The sequence below is a fragment of the Trichosurus vulpecula genome, chromosome 6, assembly GCF_011100635.1.
Source record: "Trichosurus vulpecula isolate mTriVul1 chromosome 6, mTriVul1.pri, whole genome shotgun sequence".
Classification (NCBI taxonomy): Eukaryota; Metazoa; Chordata; class Mammalia; order Diprotodontia; family Phalangeridae; genus Trichosurus; species Trichosurus vulpecula.
The window spans coordinates 217,109,535-217,129,841 of record NC_050578.1 but is presented as its reverse complement, the minus strand read 5'-3'; the positions used below and the strand labels follow the sequence as shown (position 1 = coordinate 217,129,841).

At 42.5% G+C, this 20,307-nt stretch overlaps 1 protein-coding gene across 2 annotated transcripts in view; it reads right to left on the bottom strand.

The window, feature by feature from the left end:
• GAK (cyclin G associated kinase) overlaps positions 1 to 17,693 on the bottom strand; it is a 131,359-nt gene extending 113,666 nt beyond the window's left edge. The window contains exon 1 of one of the 2 annotated variants that reach the window (XM_036765549.1): positions 17,457 to 17,693. In XM_036765549.1, coding sequence (XP_036621444.1) covers positions 17,457 to 17,601 — 145 coding nt within the window. In that variant the 5' untranslated portion in view covers positions 17,602 to 17,693. The remainder of the gene's footprint in view (positions 1 to 17,456) is intronic. The other variant, XM_036765548.1, reaches the window with a different exon arrangement.
• Positions 17,694 to 20,307: the final 2,614 nt, after the last annotated feature.

Genomic DNA, 20,307 nt, shown 5'->3' with positions numbered 1-20,307 from the left:
AGACACTTGGTGATGTGGAACTGAGGCTCAAAGCAGAGCCAGAAGCTGGCCATATAAACCTGGGAGTCATCTGCACAGAAAACGCAGTTAAAACCATGGGAGCAGAATACCTGAGACAGAGACAAAGACAAAGAGAGACGGAAACAGAAAGAGAACACCACCCAAGACAGAACCTGGGGCAACATCCACAGCTAGAGGGGCAGGACCTAGATAAGGAAGCAAGGGAGCCAAGGAGAACCAGGAGAGAATAAAAAAGGGGTCCGGTAAGAGAGATTGGTCACTGTCAAATGCAGCAAAGTGGTAGAGCAGGATAAGGACTAAGAAAAGACCATCCATTTGGGCAGTAAGAATACAGTGGTAACTTATGAGAGACAAGTAGGTTAGAAGTCAAACTGCAAAGGGTTTAGGATGATACAGGCTAGTGAAGGTTTAATAGGCTGTAGCAGCCTTGTACTTGTTTGAAGGCAGTAAAGACAGAACCAGTAGATAGGGAGAAGTTAAACATTACAGAAAGCTAGGAGATCATTGAGGCTGTAATCTTCTAAAGAAGAGGGTAGTGGCTATGCTGACCTTGGCAAGAAGAAGGGCTACCTTTTTGTCTGAGCCTGGGGAAAGGAGGGTCAAAGTAGAGGATAATGCCAAACATTTTTTGTTTTTGTTTTCTGAGATAGAGAACTGGAGATAAGGAAGCTAACTTCAAAAAGCCTCAAGTTTCCCAGTAAAAGAAGAGGCATGGTCAGTCCTCAGCTGGAGAAGGAGCAGGTGACTGGTGGTATAGGAGGCTTGAAAAAAGAGCTTCTGTGGGAGCTGAAATAGGGAACCAATTAAGAAAAAATAAAATAACTCCTGCATTGAAGGCCCAGTTTAGGTTGAACAATATGATCCTGTAATGCATCCAGTAAGCGTGATCATGACATGTCCCCCAGCTGCGTTCTGGTCTAGATTTTTTTTTTTTTTACAATGACCTCCTGTCGGTCTCCTTGTCTCAGTTCCCTCACCATTCCAGTCCATCATATCCACTGCTCCCAAAGTGATTTTCCATAAGCAAAAATCTGACCATGTCACTCCTCTACTCAATAAACTCCAGCACCTCCCTAGGATAAAATGTAAACCCTATTTAGCTTTGAAAGACTTTCCCAGGCCAGGCCAGGCCATGATCTGTCTTCCCAGCCTCCCTGCACTGGCCTTCTCTCTGTCCCTCCAGGGGACACCCCATCAGCCACTCCCTTACATTTGCACTGCGTGGGATGCAGTTTTTCCTCACTCTTTCCTTCACCATTTGATAGATGAAGCTTTTCTTCATCCCCCAATTACCAGCACCTTCCTTCCCAAACTACCTCACATTTAACTAATTTGTATTCCTTTGCATTTTCTCCTGTTCTGAGATACACACACACACACACACACACACACACACACACACACACATATTCTCGTATATGTAGTATATGTACCTCCCATCACCTCCCACTGGAACATAAGCTCTCTGAGAGGAGGGGTTCATTTTTTTTATTTTCATCCCCTGGGTCTAGCATAGCACATAACAAGCAACTAATAAATACCTACTGTTTGAATAAACAAGAATGCAGACAGGTTTAGCTATACAGATAACAGAATTTGAAATCTAGAATTTTAAAACCAGGATTCTAAAATAAAGTATTCAAAAAACAAAATGGGAAGCAGCATAAGTACTGGTTCTGAAATACAAAGGATTACAGGTTGTTCAAACTTTTCTTGGTATTAGTTACACAAAAATCAATAATAGGTTTTCAACATCCCAATTGGGAGGATGTCACCAAATCATAGAATTTCTAAGCTGGAATGGAACTCAGCAGCCATCTACTCCAACCTGTACCACCACCACACACTGCCTCACCGCCCCCCCAAAAAAAAACAAACCCCAAATCAAAAAACACTATAACATATCCAGCAAGTGATCTATCCAATACCTTCAAGAAGAGCCACAATGAGGGAGAACTCACTCCTACAGAAGAGAGTGCTTTGGGGGCAGCTTATTTCTAGGTTGTTTTTCTTGACGTCAAGCACACATCTGCCCCTCTGTACCTTTCATCCACTGCTCCTGGTTCTGCTCTAAGGCTTCATAGGACATGTCTCCATCTCTCTTCTATATGAGAGAGAGCTTTAAACACTTATCACGTCCCTCTCCTTTATAGTCTTCTCTTATCAAGGCTAAACATTCCCAGCTTCTTCAACTCATTCTCAGGTGGCACAAACCCTTCACCATTCTGATCATCTTCTAGATACTCTCCAGTTTATTGGTGTCCTTCTTAAATTGCAGTACCCAAAAGAAAACAAAGTATTTCAGATGTGCTCTCACCAGGGTAGACAACAGAGAAACTACTTATTACACCTGGAAGCTATCCTTCTCAATGCTACCCAAGTTGCCAATAATTGACTTTCTGGCTGTCACATGACACTACTGACTCATACGGAACCTGCTGCCCACTAAAATTTCAAGATCTTTTTCAAACATTCTGCTAACCATAGCTCCCCATCTCATATTTGTTTAGTCAATTTTTAAAATTCAAGTATGACTTTATTCCTATTAATTGCATCCTATTAGATTTAGCTCACTGTGCTAGCCTGACAAGACCTTTCTGAATCATTATGTTGTCATCCAGTACACATTAGCAATCCCTCCCAGCTTCGTATCATCAGCAAATTTGATTAGGACACCACTTATGCCTTCTCCGAATCATTTATAAAATGATAAAATAGTAAAGAACCAAGAACTGATCCCTGGAGCCTGCACAAGAGACCTCCTTCCAAGATGATATTAACATATTAATGAGTGCTCTGAGTTCATTGACTATTTTCCAATCTACTTAACTCTATTATTATGTAGCCCACATTTCTCCATTGCTCAAAAACAGCATTTTAAAAAACCTGAAAAATGCTTGGCTAAAATAAAGATAAATTACAGCTATAGCTTTTCTTTAATCTGACAATTGTGGAAAAGGGAAAAAAAAGCTAGGCTGGCATAGCCGGTTCTTGCTCAAACAATGATGGTTCTTTGTGATAACCACTTCCTTTTCTAAATGTTGACTAACAACCTCTATATTGAGAAATTCTAGAATCTTACCAGGAATCAAAACCCAGCTCTCTGGCCTGAAATCTGCAGATTCTATCCTCTTCCTTTCTTTGAAAATCAGGAGAATCTTGGCCTTTTCTCCAGTTTAACAGTATTTCTCCTGTTCTCCACAGTCCTTCAGACATCTCCCACTGAGAATAGCTCAGCAATCACACCTGCCAATTGTCGGCCCAAGTGATTAATTATCTGTTAGTCATCTTTTCTTTCTTTTCTAATCCAAAGGTCATTTTTACAGTAGTTAACACTGATTCCAACTCATAGTTCCAGTTAGGAAATTCTTGCTCCTCTGGAGCAAAGAAATCCCCCAACCTTGGATTTATAAGGACACACAAGATCTTGAAGACAAACTGAACAGTGCTCCAGGTTAGCCACTGCCATCTGTTATGTAGTGGAAAGAGCACTGAATTTGGAATCAAAAGATCTGGGTTCAAATCCTGACTCTATTGCTACCTACGCAACCTTGTACAAGTCAGTTAATTTCTCAGGCTTCATTTTTACCACTTGTAAAATGGGCTTAATTGATCTCTACAGTATCAATTAATTCCACATCCTTCACCTATGACTCCACCCTGTTTTTCTGCTGTGTCAAGGTTCCCATTTAGGAGGTTAGCAGAGCTAGGAGTATCTCCTCTCATAATCTGCTCTCTGACTTAAATGGGAGGGGAAAGAGGAGAGAAAGGGGCACTTCCATGCTATTCCCTGCTGGCAATTTCAAGGTCTCAAGAAAATGAAAAGCAGATTATCCTCAGAAAAGATTCCTTTGAAGACTCCTCAGTACATAGGCCAGTGCTTTACTTAAAACATAAAACATCACACAGTCTAATTTTCTTTTTTTTTTAATTTCTTTTTTTTATTTAATATATTTAGTTTTCAGCATTGATTTTCACAAGAGTTTGAATTACAAATTTTCTCCCCATTTCTACCCTCCCCCCCACTCCAAGATGGCGTATATTCTGGTTGTCCTGTTCCCCAGTCAGCCCTCCCTTCTGTCACCCCACTCCCCTGCCATCCCCTTTTCCCTTCCTTTCTTGTAGGGCAAGATAAATTTCTACGCCCCATTGCCTGTGTATCTTATTTTCTAGTTGCATGCAAAAACTTTTTTTTTTGTTTTTGAACAACTGTTTTTAAAACTTTGAGCTCCAAATTCTCTCCCCTCTTCCCCTTCCCACCCACCCTCCCTAAGAAGTCAAGGAATTCAACATAGGCCACATGCATATCATTATATATAACCCTTCCACAATACTCATGTTGTGAAAGACTAACAATATTTTGCTCCTTCCTAACCTATCCCCCTTTATTGAATTTTCTCCCTTGACCCTGTCCCCTTTCAAAAGTGTTTGTTTTTGATTACCCCCCCATCTGCCCTCCCTTCTATCATCCCCCCTTTTTTTTTATCTTCTTCCTCCTTTTTTCCTGTGGGGTAAGATACCCAATTGAGTATGTATGGTATTCCCTCCTCAGGTCAATCTGATGAGAGCAAGATTCACTCATTCCCCCTCACCTGACTTTTCTTCTTTTCCTACAGAACTGCTTTTTCTTGCCACTTTTATGCGAGATAATTTACCCCATTCTATCTCTCCCTTTTTCCCTCTCTCAATATATTCCTCTCTCATCCCTTAATTTTATTTCTTTTAGATATCTTCCCTTCATCTTCCACTCACCCTGTGCCCGCTCTCTCTCTCTATATATATACACACACACATATATACATACATACACACTCACATATACACATATATACATAAACATATATATATATATGCATATTCCTTTCAGCTACTATGATATTGAGGTCTCATGAATCACACACATCATCTTTCCATGTAGGAATGTAAACAAAACAGTTCAACTTTAGTAAGTCCCTTGCGATTTCTTTTTCTTGTTCTTTTTCTTGATTACCTTTTCATGCTTCTCTTGATTCTTGTGTTTGAAAGTCAAATTTTCTATTCAGCTCTGGTCTTTTCACTGAGAAAGCTTGAAAGTCCTCTATTTTATTGAAACTCCATATTTTGCCTTGGAGCATGATACTCAGTTTTGCTGGGTAGGTGATTCTTGGTTTTAATCCTAGCTCCATTGACCTCTGGAATATCATATTCCGAGCCCTTTGATCTCTTAATGTAGAAGCTGCCAGATCTTAGGTTATTCTGACTATGTTTCCACAATACTCAAATTGTTTCTTTCTGGCTGCTTGCAGTATTTTCTCCTAGATCTGGGAGCTCTGGAATTTGGCGACAATATTCCTAGGAGATTTCTTTTTGGGATCTATTTGAGGAGGCAATCGGTGGATTCTTTCAATTTCTACTTTGCCCTGTGGCTCTAGAATATCAGGGCAGTTCTTGATAATTGCTCGAAAGATGATATCTAGGCTCTTTTTTTGATCATGGCTTTCAGGTAGTCCAATAATTTTTAAATTATCTCTCCTGGATCTATTTTCCAGGTCAGTGGTTTTTCCAATGAGATATTTTACATTGTCTTCCATTTTTTCATTCCTTTGGTTCTGTTTTATATCTTGATTTCTTATAAAGTCACTAGCTTCCACTTGCTCCAATCTAATTTTTAAGATAGTATTTTCTTCAGTGATCCATTGGACCTCCTTTTCCCACTAACCTCTGTTGTCTTTGTTGTTTGTGGGTTGAGAAGTCTGGTAACTGCTGAAGCTCACTGATTCAGGGCGCTAGGGCCTGCTGTGCCAGGCTCCTGGTCTGGTTGGTCCGCGCCACCCATGCTGGGCTGGGCTCTGCTCTGCTCCGCTCCGCTCCCAGCTCCGTGCAGGATAGACCTCACCCAGAGACCATTCAGGCTGTCCTGGGCTGGAGCCCTGCTTCCCTCTGCTATTTTGTGGGTTCTGCAGTTCTAGAATTGGTTCAGAGCCATTTTTTATAGGTTTTTGGAGGGACTCGGAGGGGAGCTCACGTTACTCCCTGCTTTCCAGCAGCCATCTTGGCTCTGTCCCCTCCCTAATTTTCATTAAAATAGTAAAATAGTAAAACTGAAAAAGAAAGTTAAAACACCAAGTGTAAGCCACAACTCACCAAAAAAGGCTGGCCACTGCTCACTGGGTTCCAGGTTCAGTTCTGACACAGGTTAGCTATGTGACCCCTACATAAGCTAGCCTTTTCCTCTCTGGGCCTCAGATTTCTCCTCTGTAAAATGAAAGATCTGGACTAGAGAACTTCTAACATCCCACTGGATCTCAAACTCTACAATTCAATGATCAGGTCCCATTAAAAAGGTTTAATAAAATAAAAATGTAATTGCTCTAGAAGGGGGAAAAAAAATCAAAGAAAAGTAAGATTATGAAATTCATTAACCTTTTCTAGGCAAAAATTTACAGGATACTTCCACCAATAATATAACCTCTGGGAATTCTCATTGCAGTTAAAGAGCAGGGCTATCATTTCATAAAAGTAAAGCAGGGAGACAGCAAAACTATTATTGTTGCATGATGAACAATTATGTGTCCTCATCATCAGCCATGCAAAATTCTGAAGTGCTCACCTCCAGATCTGATAAAACAAAATTATGGACCAAGCATTGGAAAAAAGAGATTCAACTCCATGATTCTTCAACCATTTAAACCATTTTTCAACCAAAAAAACCTAATTTTTACTAAGGATAACACTGCTAAACACTGATGATAAAAAAATTTTTAAAGTGCCTGGCTTCAAGTAGTTTACAGAGAGGATCCCGCCATTACAAACACTTTATTAACCATCTATGTACTAGTGTACATAGTGTACTAGCTCTATGTACTAGTGACTATGCTAAGTGCTAGGGATACTAAGACAAAAATGAAATAATCCCTGCCCTCAAGTAGCTTATTTTATACTGGGAATAAATAAGACATACATAAAAATACATAAAGGCAAAATACATGTGAAATAAATACAACATAATTTCAGTGTGGAAAACATTAATGTTCTCTAGGTTCACAAACACCAGGTCCAAATTTAGGAGCTGATAGGAAGAAAAGAATTATCTCTTTTGGTTCTACTCTAGAGGCTATTCTAGGAAATCTCCAAATACGTTCAAGCTCAGGTTTCTACTAATGTGGGTAACAAAAGTTTTCCAGCTCTTGTACAAGCACTCAAGATACCAAAAATATATTGAGTAGAACACAGCTTTTATTTCAATCCACAGAAAATGCGGATAAAAAAACTCAAAGAAGCCCAGAAACAGATATAGAAAACATTTCCCAGTAACCTATAAAGCAGCCCTTGAATGGGAACTTAACTCATCACTGCTCTTCCTTAACTCAAACTACAATCATTGTTTAGTCGTTTAGACCAAAAGTATCAAACAGGCAAACCCAGTAGAACCAGATTAAAAAACATAATTGAGAAGCATGTAACAAAAAAATTTTAAACTATAAAATTACCACTTCAATTTCTTTGGAGACAATTTGTATGTATTTTATATATATTTTTCAGTACTTGAATATATGCACATGCTGTCACCTCTATAGAACATATGTCCCTAGGGGCAGAGACTACTTCACTTTTGTTTCTGATCTTAAAAAATGTTTATTGATTCATTTGTTTAAGACAAACTGGCCTCTCAGTTGTTTCCTGTACCAGATAGCACTCCACCACTGTGCCATGGACTTGGTGGCAGTAAGCACTGGCGCGGGAAGAGATGAGAAGGTAGTAAGTAATCTGGATAACTGAGAAAGAAGCCGTACTGGGAAGGATGCTGGGGGTAGGCTACCTGCACCCAAAAGGATAGATTCACTTATAGATAATCCACAATCTGGAGGCTTGTTATTTCTTTTGATGGCTTAATTACCTAATTATTGTTTGACTTGGGCTTATATTAAAATATAACATTTAATACAAATTAGAAAGAGGAGGGAATGGAGTGTAGCCAGGAGGGAGGTGGAAATTATTCAAAGTCTGAAGCCCAGTCCGATCATACTCAGCAACCTTAATTAATTAATCTTTGAGATTCCCTTTAACAGCAACCCCAAGGTACCAAAGAAAAAGAAAGCAAATCTACAAGAAAATAACTAATGACCTCCAGTATTCTGGGGCTTCCTACCTCCTTCCCTAGGCAAACCACAACCAGTGTTTAAATACTGGCAATTATTTAATTCATGGTTTAAATACTGAAAAAATAAAACCATTGTTCCTTGACATCCCAACAGTTACAGGAAATAATTACTCTCCTATCACCGAGTATCTAGAAACAGTTCATTTCCTGCCATCCAGGGAGACCTTAATAGTTAAAATCCTCTTCACACCCCTATCCCAAACCTGAAGGCAAATGTCCCTTAGGGTTACAGATTTAAGGCTGGAAGAGACCTTCAAGTCTGCCTAGGATTAGACGGCAGCACTAAGAGATTAACTAGTCCAAGGTTACACACGTCAAGACAGACAATGTTGGGATTTGAACCCAGGTCTTCTGATTCCAAATCAATCAATAAACCTTTATCAAGTACCTCCTATGTACCAAGCACTGTGTTAAGGCACCTTACCACACTGTCTCCCTTCTGGCTCAATGACCAGTCTTCTCTCCTCACACCAGAGTCACTGTAGTTCAGGTCCTCATCACCTCTCACTTGAACTTCTTACAATAGGCCTCATCTGTTTCCCTACATCAAAGCGGTTCTCTCTCCAATCCATCCTCACTCAGCTGCCAAATAGCCATGTTACTGCCCTGCTCAAGAAGTTTCTATGACTCCCTGCTGCCTTTCGGCTAAAACAGAAATCCTTCTGTTAAGCACTTAAAGCCCTTTGCAGCCTTGTGCCAGCCTATCCTTCAGAGTTGATTTACATCATCACCCCTCACCACCACTCCCCCACACACACAGCCACCACCACCACCACCTACAATAGTCAGCTATCTGCCCTGCCCCACCCCACCCTCCAGATACTATTCCATCTCCTGGCTTCTGCTTCTGCACCAGCTGTCCCCTAGAATTCAAATGCTTCCCTCCTCTCCATTTAATTCAAAAAATGTAATAAGGGAAGGCATGATTGTGAGACAAGGGATATATTCAGAAATCTTATGATGCGAAAACAAAAGGCATAAGTAAAACTTTTTTTAATGACGGCATATAGTTTTATTCAAATAAAATTTTCTCCTGTTTGGAGGAAATGAGACAGATGCTATCTCTGGACTATAGACAATCTAGTACACACATTGTTCAGTTACATTATTTAGGGTCATCCTTCAAATTGTACCCTACCCCTTCCATGAAATCTTTCTAACCACTGCAAACCATATTGATCTGGCTCTCTTTGAATATCTACAGAGTATACTGACTACATCACACAATTTAGTGTCAGCTGATCAACTAATATTTATTAATATCTACTATCTACAAGGGGTACGAAGAAATGTAAGACATAGCCCCTAAGATCTTGGACCTTGCAGACATTACCATAAATTTCAACTAGTTAATTCCAGTCAACTAGAAGAGACTTTAGAGATCATCTAGTCCAAGGACCTGGGGTCCTTGGACACACCCTCCCCGAAGAGGTCCATGGACAGATTTCAAAGTGTCCATGAACTTGGACAGAAAAGAAAAACCACACCTTTATTTTCATTAACGTTTGGTTTACTTTCTGTTCCTATGTATTTTATGGGTTTAAAAATATTCTGAGAAAGGGTCCATGAGTTTCACTGGACATGACACAAAAAAGTTAAGAACTCCTACTCTAACTGAAATTTAACAAATCCTTCAATTATGAGTATGGGAAACAAAACATCATTCTGAGAAAGTTGGTAGACTTCACCAGACTGCCAAAGGGGTTCGTGACACACACAAGATTAAGAACCTCTGATTTAATACAATTTCATTTTATGAATAAGGAAATAGAGGCTCAGAGATAAAGCAACTTAACCAAGGTCATGCAACTAGACATTAACAGAATAAAGCTTTGAGCCCAGGTCCTCCTTACTCCAGATCGAGTATTCCTTCCATTATGTCATACTCTTTTCTTAGGGAGACATGAATGAAAAATCAAAAATAATAAATGAAATATTAATGAGATGTCACAAGGTAGTACATGATTGTCAAATAAATGGTAATGACAATTAATGCCATGAATTTAGACAAGTGTGGGACTGGTCTGGGAAGATTTCATGAAGAAGGTAGACCTCAAGTTAGTCTCTAGAAAGGATTAGGAGAGAGAGCTGGCATAACATTCTGAATAGGAAGAGCAATAAGAGCAAAGATGGAGGAAGGGAAAGCACACGGCCCATTCTGTGGACAGCAATTAAACCATTTTGTCCAGAAAGGAGGATTCGTCCAGAAAATTAGAGGGGAATTTAATTCAACAAGTATTTATTAAATGCCTACTATATGTCAGGTACCATGTTAGGTCCTGGAAATGATAGATTTTTAAAAAATAAAATCAAGAAGCTTACTACTACTACTAAAATAAAACTGGAAAAGTATGAAAAATGTGAATGCCAGTATGACTTTGGACTTTATCCTATAAACAGTAAGAAATTGTTAAAGGACTCTAAGCAGGAAAATAATAGCACCAAAATGTGTCTAAGAAGATCAACCCATGCCATGAAGCCAGACCTGTCTCCCTGCCTGTCCACTGGCCATTCCCCATGGCTGGAATGCATTCATTTCTTAACTCCTCATCACAGAATTTTTCTCTTCCTCCAAAAAGCCTTTCCTGATACTCCCTCCCAAACTACCTTGTATTTAGCTATTTACACATGCATTTGGTATCTCCCCCTTTACAACCTAAGTTCCTTGAATGCAGAGATTGTTTCATTCCTAGTGTGTGGGATGAAAGATCCTCACCAATTAAAAGTTAATAAGGAGCCATCTCAGGATGGGAACAGAAATAAATTTTATTCAATTCTCGAGAATTGGGCATCCCCCGCTAGAACAAATCCAGCAAGGGAGGCGCTTTACAAGGGGGAAAGCACCCATAATTATACCTAACACAAGAGAATTCCCGCCCACCTCTGACCCTTCTCACTATTGGCTGGGAGGCAGGCTTACAATCTGAGCTCGAAAGCTGGACAAAGAACCGGGGAAATCGAGGCACAGAAACTCCAACTCCCATTCCCTTAGTTAATGATTACAACTGAGGTGACATCTATAAATCTAAAGAAGGAGAATAGGAGAAGGGGAGGGGGGAGACCCTCTCCATTCTCTTACAGTACTTTTACAGTAAAGGAAAGTAGGTCACAGTGACCCTATTCTTACTGAGCAAATCTTTAAACCAGAACCAGAAGAAAGAACAAAAAGTTTCAGGGTAAGCTTTCCCAGAGTCTGAGCCATCAGACTCTTATGGCCTCAGAATTTTCCACTTCCCTATTTCTGGATTTTTAAACATTTCTTAGTATAGATATAGATATTTACATTTATACATATCTTCCCTGTGAAGTCTTCACATTTTATTTACCTCACACACTAGTATATGTGTTTCCAGGTTCTAGCACAGTGCCTGGTATAGAGTAAGCAATAAATGGTTATTGATTGATGGATAGACAGACTGAAGGCAAAGGTGTGAGGAAGAAAGGTCAGTTACAAGAATAATGAAGTTATCTAAGTATGAGAGGATGGGGCCCTGAACTAGCGGCAACAACAGTATTTAAAAGAGGCGGCATTACAAGCAAAGAAACTATAAGACTGAGTGGCTGGGGACAGCTAGGTGGCACAGTGGATAGAGCACAGGTCCTGGAGTCAGGAGAACCTGAGTTCAAATCCAGCCTCAGACACTTGATGCTTACTAGCTGTGTGAACCCGGGCAAGTCACTTAACCCCAACTGCCTCACCAAAAAAAAAAAAAAAAAGACTGAGTGGCTGACTGGGTTAATTCGGGGCACCAATAAGAGAAAAATATATTTCACGTGTGTTTGTATACACACATGTATACATATATACGTGTATTTACACACAAATACATACACACACATATATGTATGTACACATATATATACACATATATTGGTTTCTCACCTATGGGGTCAAGAAACAAAAACAGGTTTTAAACATGCTGATTTTGAGATGAATACACGTTAGCTAAGTGGAAGTTATCTATGAGGATGAAAATGTTCAACTGGAATTCAGAAAAGCAATCAAGGGTAGAAATACAGGCTTGGCAATCATTCAGAGAAGTTAATAACTGAAACTATGAGAGTGGATGAGAGCTCCAAGATGACAGTATTCAGTGATAAGAACTGAAAAGTACCCACGTTTAGGGAGTAGATGGAAGAGACAGAGCCAGGGACAGAGATGGTATTGTTATCAAGGGTGCTAAAGAGCGAGAGTTTCAAAAAGTAAGGGTAATTTAAAGGGTCAGATATTGCTAGATAAGGTAAGACAGGCCTGAGAAAAGGCTGATGAATTTGGCCTACGTTGTACTCTAATCGTTCCACAGGACAGGCCTCTGATCAACCAGAATGTAAGCTCCTTACCTTCTGGGCAGGGTATGCCCTGCATTTTTCTTCTCCCCCTTCGTCTTATTTTGAGCAGGACACAGAGCCAATGCTAAATCTCTGACTAACTCATAATGCACACTGACTCCTGCCATAAACATCTACTGAGAGAATGGAGGCAAAGGACGCTGAGAACCTGTCCAGCCTTCCTAGAGCAAAAAAATGTTATTTTATATATGCATTTTATTTACTTGCTTTTAAATTAATAATCAACTTGGAATTAGCCACACATGTGAGAAGCAATGTCATAATCCAATCCATCACCACACATAAAAGCATTTACATGTGGATTCAGAATACATGTGAATCAAAGACAGCTCAGGACACTTATTACTGGTCCACCAGAACAAACCTTCGGAGGGAGCAGCCTCAACAGCAGTCTGCTTTGGCACTTTTTTCATGTACTTCTCAGCTATCACTCTGAATTAGTTATTTGTGTACATGTAGTCCTGTAAACTCCCGGGGGAGCAGAACCTATGCTTTATCTAAACTTTGTATCTCTCCCAGACTAGCATAATTGCCTAGAGGACATGAGAGATACTTAGTATGTCAGCTAAGCAAAATGAACGAAATTATTAAAGGCCAAGTGTTTCCTGTCCTGCTCAACTTCTCCATTTCATGCTGAGAATGTGCACAGCAGCTTTTATCCCTGCACGGTCCATTAAACACCAAATTCAACCTGACACACACATTAAGTACCTAACATGTACACAGCACATTCTGACTTACCCTGGAAGCAGTGACAGTGAAGGCTTGTCAATAACATCTCTAGAGGCTTCTCCTCTCATTTAGCTCCCATGGACACCACTCTGATTGAGGTCCTCATCATCTCTCTCCTAAACTGTTTTTCTCTCTCCAAATTTCCTAAGGTACAAGTCTAATAATTTTAATCCCTGCTCAATAACCCTTGCTGAAAGAACCCTAGCACCTTTAGATAAAATACAAACTCTTCAGCTTAGCATTGGAGGCCCTCCCCAAGCTGGTTCCCACCTACCTTTACAGTCTTATTCATCTTACTTTTATTTCCCCTTCACCCTTCCTACTTTCCAAACAAATCAGCATATTAGCATTACAGCATGAACATTCCATCTCTCTTACATCCCTTTTCAGAAGTCATCCCCCTTGCCTAGAATGCACACCCTTCTAACCTCTGCCTCTCAGAATTCTCAGGTCCCTTCAAAGCTCAGCCCAGGTTCCACCTCCTCCGTGAAATCTCCCTTGATCTCCACAGTTGAATATTCTCTCTCCATTTCTTTTAAACAATTTAATGTTCTCCAAATGTTTCTCTTTCCCTTTTTCCCAGTTACTCATCTATGTAAACTGCTGTAAACCATGCCCGCCCACTCCACCTCCTACGGCTCTTCCTAACATCTAGTTTGATGCCTTATACGTAGCAGGTCCATAATAAAAGTTTCTGAATTAAGTTGAGGAGTATGATAAGTCAGATATGCATGTTTTCTGCAAAATTACATTCCTTGTAGCTGAATGAGACTGTTCAAGCAGAGCCTCCAAAGTATATATAGACTATAGGTACCTGCTAAATTAAGTGGAGATTAAAATAAGACTTCAAAATGTATCTTAGCTAATTGAGTAGACATTTTGTATTCTGACTTGTCTAGAATGATAGCACATGTCCTTGTTCCACAGTTGCCTTCTATTTAAGTTGCAGATCTTTAGAGTTGCTTTAACAAAGCTTCATACATAATGGTTACTTGATAATATCTATTCATTCATTTTCGTCACCACACCAAAGACAGGTTAAGAGGGAAAATATTAGTAACACAAAACAGCATGCAGGCAAATATTTCATACCCTAAAGCAAAAGCTATCACATAAAGCTCTTGGCAGCTCTACTCTAAGATAAGGCAGTCTGTCCCAAACACATTCACTCCCTGACTTCTCCACTGCTTGTAGCACGACTGTTTGTACCCTTAGCTCAAGCAACTACACAATTTGAGTTCTTCGCTCGCTCTTGCTCATGCTCATGCCCACACAACACCCCCCCACCCCCACCACACACACACTCCTCACCTTCAATGCCTCAACACCACATCTTGTTATTCTTAGTCACTTAGTGACTTAGTCCAGTCAAATCAAAAGCATTTATTACGCACCTTCTATGTACCAGGCAGAGTTGAAGGTAGCTAAGTAGCTCAGTGGACAGAGCTCTGGGCTTGTAGTCAGAAAGGCCTGAGTTCAAATCCTGCTTCAGACACTTACTAGCTGTATGACCTTGGGCAAGTCACTTAACCTCTATTTGCCTCAATCTACTAGAGAAGGAAATGGCAAATCAATGTCTTTGCCAAGAAAACCAGACAGATCCCCAGGTCAAAAGAGTTGGACATAATGACTGAACAAAAACGTATCATGCACTGTGCTAAGAACTGAGAATATAAATATGGAGAAAATAACGTGTGCCCTCGAGGATCTTAAAAATCTAACGGAAAAGACAACATGCAAACAACTATGTACAAACAAGATATATACAAGATAAACTGGAGATAATATTAGAGACAGGACACTAGCATTTGGGGGACTTAGAAAGGCTTCTTACAAAAGAAGGGATTTTAGCTGAGACCTGAAGGAAGCCAGGAGGCAGAGACAAGGAAGGAGCAAATTCCAGGCATTGAGGATAGCCAGGGGCAGACAGAATGCCAGGCCCAGAGTAGTCACTTAGTAACACGTGACAAATGAACAAATGACCTAGCATTACCCACAATGACTCCAACCTGGTACTGCTCTTCCCCTCCAACTCTTCTCCAAACTCCAGCTGCTCCTTCTCGCTATATTGATTCCCCAGAGCTGCAGATGTCAGTCTTCTTGAAATTCTTTTCTTTATAATTATTTTGTAATGTTCTGCATACACATCATTTCCCCCCCATCAGAACGTTAAGCTCCCTGAAGGGAGGAACTGCTTCACTTTTGTCACTGTGCCCCTGCTGCATTTAATGTTTGCCGAATGAATTTCTCACAACTTGAACTAAGTCTTACATATAACAGGAAAGTTTCTGATGAGTATCTTGAATTAACATATCTGGAGAGCACTCAACATCCCCTTAAGAGCTAAGATAACTCTGAGATCAGAGCTATCTTAAAAATACTAAATCATCAAGTTACTTTCCAGGGACTAAAATTTCTTCCTTCTGGCAGTTCTACAAGAAGGAATTAAAGTAAATACTTCCTGGACAGAACTTTACCCCATCATTCCTCTGAAAATGCCTATTACAATGTCTAGAACAGATCAAGCAGGCAATCATATCCTTCCCCACCCTCCACCCCCAATCAAACACAAGAATAGCAAATGGGGCTATTTGTTGCTTTGAGATTATAGGTAACACAAAGGCCAGAGTCCTACCTAATTACATTCTAGGCTTGCTGGAATTCCCTGACCTTTTTTCCAGAGTTATTAATTCTCCATGGTAGTGCTATGCTCTGTGTCCAAATGCATTCACTCCCCAGGAGTTCGATATCACAGAAACTCCACAACTAACGAAAATGACACCAACACTGATCTATTGCAAGGTTTGAAACAGCATAAAACAATGTCCAAAATATGTGAAACCATATTGTTCTTAAAAGGAGAATGATTCAGTCACTGATAGGGAGAGGGTACAAAGATTAGAGGGTGGATGACCAAGTAACATCAGAAAAGTGTCTTTCAGAATACAAGTTTACAAACTTGTATGACTAGTTTGGAGAACTATTTACAGTAGCTACAACAATCTAGTTCAGTACAGTTCTATTCTACTATTCATTTTGCCGCCTGTGACTCAACACAGAGTCACAGAAAAACAAATAACTGTGCCCTATCTCACAAAAGAGATCTCGAAAGCTTCTAAACATGAAGCACTTGATCTTTATGGGCAACAACCCTCCAAGGCATAAGTGCTTAGGACAGTGTCATCTTCTTAGTACCACCAAATAATGAAAAAAGCTCCCTGACTCTCCCACTGAAACTTGAATTCCAGATATCATTAATCTCAGCATCAATCAGATCCCCTATTTAATCAGACACACTGTGTGGAACAGAACTGAACCTGTAGATACAGCTCCTTTTACATTTACTGAGGTTAAGTGCCTTGCTCAGCTAGGTGGCAAAGTGAATAGAGCACGCCCCCCCACCTTCCCCCCCAATTAAGAAGACCTGAATTCAAATGCAGCCTCAGAGACTTGACATTTACTAGCTGTGTGACCCCGGTCAGGTCACTTAACCCAGATTGCCTATCCAAAAAAAAAAAAAATCTAATCCCTGCTTTCAAAATCGGATGCTATTTTAGAAAATACAATAATCTGCTAGAAACCAAACAGGGTACTTCCGGCTTCTCTCCCACTTTTCCTCTTTTTTCTGCCAAAGACCAAGACTTCATCAATCCCAAACTCCAGCTTCCCACCTCTCCTTTCCATATACAACGGGGACCCACTTAGGTATCTGTCCCCCCCAAAGATAATCAATCAGCCGGATCTCCCAGGACTCCTTGTCTCCAGCTATGACCTGCCCTCCCCTCAGCTGCCACTCATGTGACCAGTGTTCTCCCAGCTTCCACTCCAGATGTGACCTATTCTCCTCCTCGAGATGTGACCTACCCCGGCTCAGCTCCCCCCCTCCACAAGTGCTCTACCTCAACTCGCTTCCTCCACATGTGATCCTATTCTCCCCCCAGATCCCCCTATCACAAGTGATCAGTTCTCCCCCTTGGCTTTCGGTCCTCACCTTCAGATGTGGGCTGCCCTCCTCCTCTGGGTCCCCCCAGATGTGGCCTGCCCACCCCGACCCCCCCCTCCAGATGTGGTTTGTCCTGGGATTCTCACCTCCAGATGCGACCCTCCCACCCCTCCCGGCTCCCACCTCCCCCCCCCCCCCCCGCCCGCCAGCAGTGCCCGGCCGAGCCCTTCCTTCCAGCTGCAGGTGCCCGCCCGCCCGCCGGGCCCTCACCCTCGGCGATGACCCGCTTGATCCGCAGCCTCAGATCGCCCAGCTCCACGGTCTGCCCCACGAAGTCTGTGTGGTCACGGCTGGCGGCCCCGCCCAGGGACCCCGGACCGGCCAGGAAGTCCAGCGCCGATTGCAGCAGGGACATGGTGGCGGCGGCGCCGGCGGCCGGACCGGCCCCGGCCGGGGGCTCCGCCGGCCGACGGGGGAGTGCGGGGAGGCGGCCGGGAGGCCGGCCGCGAGCCTGAGGCGCCTCCCGCGCGACCCACTCCGCGGCACCTCTGCCGCGGATCAACAGTCAACCGCCCACCGGACCGCCATCTTCCGCCCCAGCGCGCCGACGTCGGCGCGAACGTAACGCGTCAGCGACGAGTCACGGCGCCGGCAGCTCCATTGTACGCCACGCGCCCCGATCCCGCGACCTTTCCCCACCCCCCTGACCCCCTCCCAAGCGACGGCGCCGCGTCCCCCCGGGGCCCTGGCGTCTCTGCGTCCCTCTCGGGCGCCGGAAGGAGGCGCATGCGCCGTGACCTCCGGAGCGCGGCGGTCCCGGCGGCAGCGTCTGGCTAAAGGCTCCGGTGCCCACTCTGAGGTAAATTCGCTTTAGCTTTCGGGACTCGTGGACCGGGCGGGGAGAGAGAAAGCTGCCCCTAGCGTCAGCCCAGAAGTGGACGGGGAGCGGGCGGGTCCTGAGGGAGGCCGAGCTTGTCGAAGCGTCACAGCGAGCCCTTGACCAGGGCGGGATTTGAACCCGGGTCTTTCCACCCCAGCTCGACTCTCTGTCCCCTCGATCTTGCACGGCTGCTGTAAGAGAGCGGGTTGCGCGGAATCTCTGTGTTGGAAAGCGCCTCAAATGCCCGCAGCTCCCCCCTCTGTCCGAGCAGGACACCTTTTTGACAGCGTCCTCGACCAGTGACTGTCCCGCAGCCCTCCCTGGAGGATCGGTAGCGTGGCGGGAAGCGCTGAGAGCGGGGCGCCCCCCTGGGACCCGGGGCCGGTCACTGAGCTGCTCTCTGACTCAGTTTACCTGTCTGTAAAACGGGGGAGACAACAGCACCCACCTTCAAGAGGCCTTGTGAGGGTGAAGTGAGATGTTTGTAAAGCGCTTTTCGAAAGCGATGCCTATCATTAATTAATTAATTGATATCTATTATATTTATAAATAGAATGAGTCGGTCGTTAAGCATTCGTTGTTGACTCGTGTCCGACCCCTCGTGACCCCGCTTGGGTTTCTCTTTGCAGTTATTGGAGTGGTTTGCCATTTCCATCTGCACTTGATTTTACAGATGAGGAAACTGAGGCCAGTAAATGACCTGCCCAGGGTCGCACCGCTAGTAAGCGTCTGAGGCCAGATTTGGACGCAGGTCTTCCTGACTCCAGGCCCGACACTGTCCATTACACCATCTAGCTGCTCTAGGCTGCCCGTTAAGCGTTTATTAAGTGCCCGCTGGGTGCCGGGGACTTTACTAAGCGCTGGAGATGCAGAGAAAGGCTGAACACAAGTCCTTGCCCTCGGGGAGCTTAAAATCTAACGGGGAAGACTACGTGCGAGCAAATGCACCACGAGGCAAGCGCTGTACCGGAAAAGTGGGGGTAGTTAACCGAGGGAAGGCGCTGGAATGAGGAGGGGTTGAGGAAGGCTTCCTGTAGGAGGTGGGATTTTAGTTGCGACTTAAAAGAAGCCAGGGCAGCCCGTAGGTACGGCGGAGGCGGAGGAGGAGGAGGGAGAGCGTTCTTAGCCTTAGCCAGACTTAGAGGATTCCCAGAGCCATATAAATGCTAGCTTTTATTATTGAAAGTTATTTATTTACACTTTTAAACGATATAATTGTTGACAAATATTTCTTTACACCTCTGTGAAATCTGACCATCCACTGTTCAGCCCCCATTGCTTCCAGCTCAGTTTTCTGGTGCTACATAAAATAAGTCTAATCCCCCTTCCCTATGACCACCTTTGACGTCTTAAAACCACACCCACACTCACGCCTTCTCTTTGCCATCCACCCTGCTGCTTTGCCCTTCAGACAAGCAGACCTTACCTTGCAGCTGCACCCTCTTCATATTAGAATTTGTAAATCATTTGAGTGCAGGGATCTGCTCGCTTTTATATTTATGGCCCTAGTGCTTTGCAGGGAGTAAATTCTTAATAAATGTTTGGTTCATTCATTCCAAATAAGTATCGTGAGTTCCTTTAATTCACCATCAGGGTAACATGGTTTCCAGGCTCCTCACTATCTGATTGCCTTTTTCACTAGATTATGTCTGGTATATCAGTGTTTCCTGGTCACCATACTCTGCTTAGCCCTAGAGGCAGTGGTAGGATCTTGTCTTTTGTATATAAGGAATGGTGGAAGACCTTCAGAAATATTGCCTCTGATGTGTTAGACTAGAGATACAGGCTGAAACAAATTTTTCAGACGTGATTAATGTGTGGATTTGTTTTGCTTCACTTGTTACAGGGGAAGGGAAGAGGATTAATGATGGCCATGCCCCCCTCCAAAAAAAGGGGTGGGGGGAATGACCAGTGAAGATGCAAAGAAAGTGTATAGAAGCGATCAGAAGGAGGTTCCTAGAATAACAAAAACAAGTAGAATAGCTTTGGAAATAATGTGCTAAATTAAATGTCCTATACATACATAATATATCTTAATTGTACATAATGAAATTCATGGTCTCAAACAATATTGTATCTATTCTTTTATGTGGAAATTTTTGTTGGTGTTTGTCAAGTTCAGAGCAGACATTTTAAAATAAAAACCAAAAATTGAAACAAAAAAAAACATTCAAGGCCCTATACCATTTAGAGTGGAGGGAAATCCTTTGAATGAAAAGCCTTTGATCAGATCATAGCCCT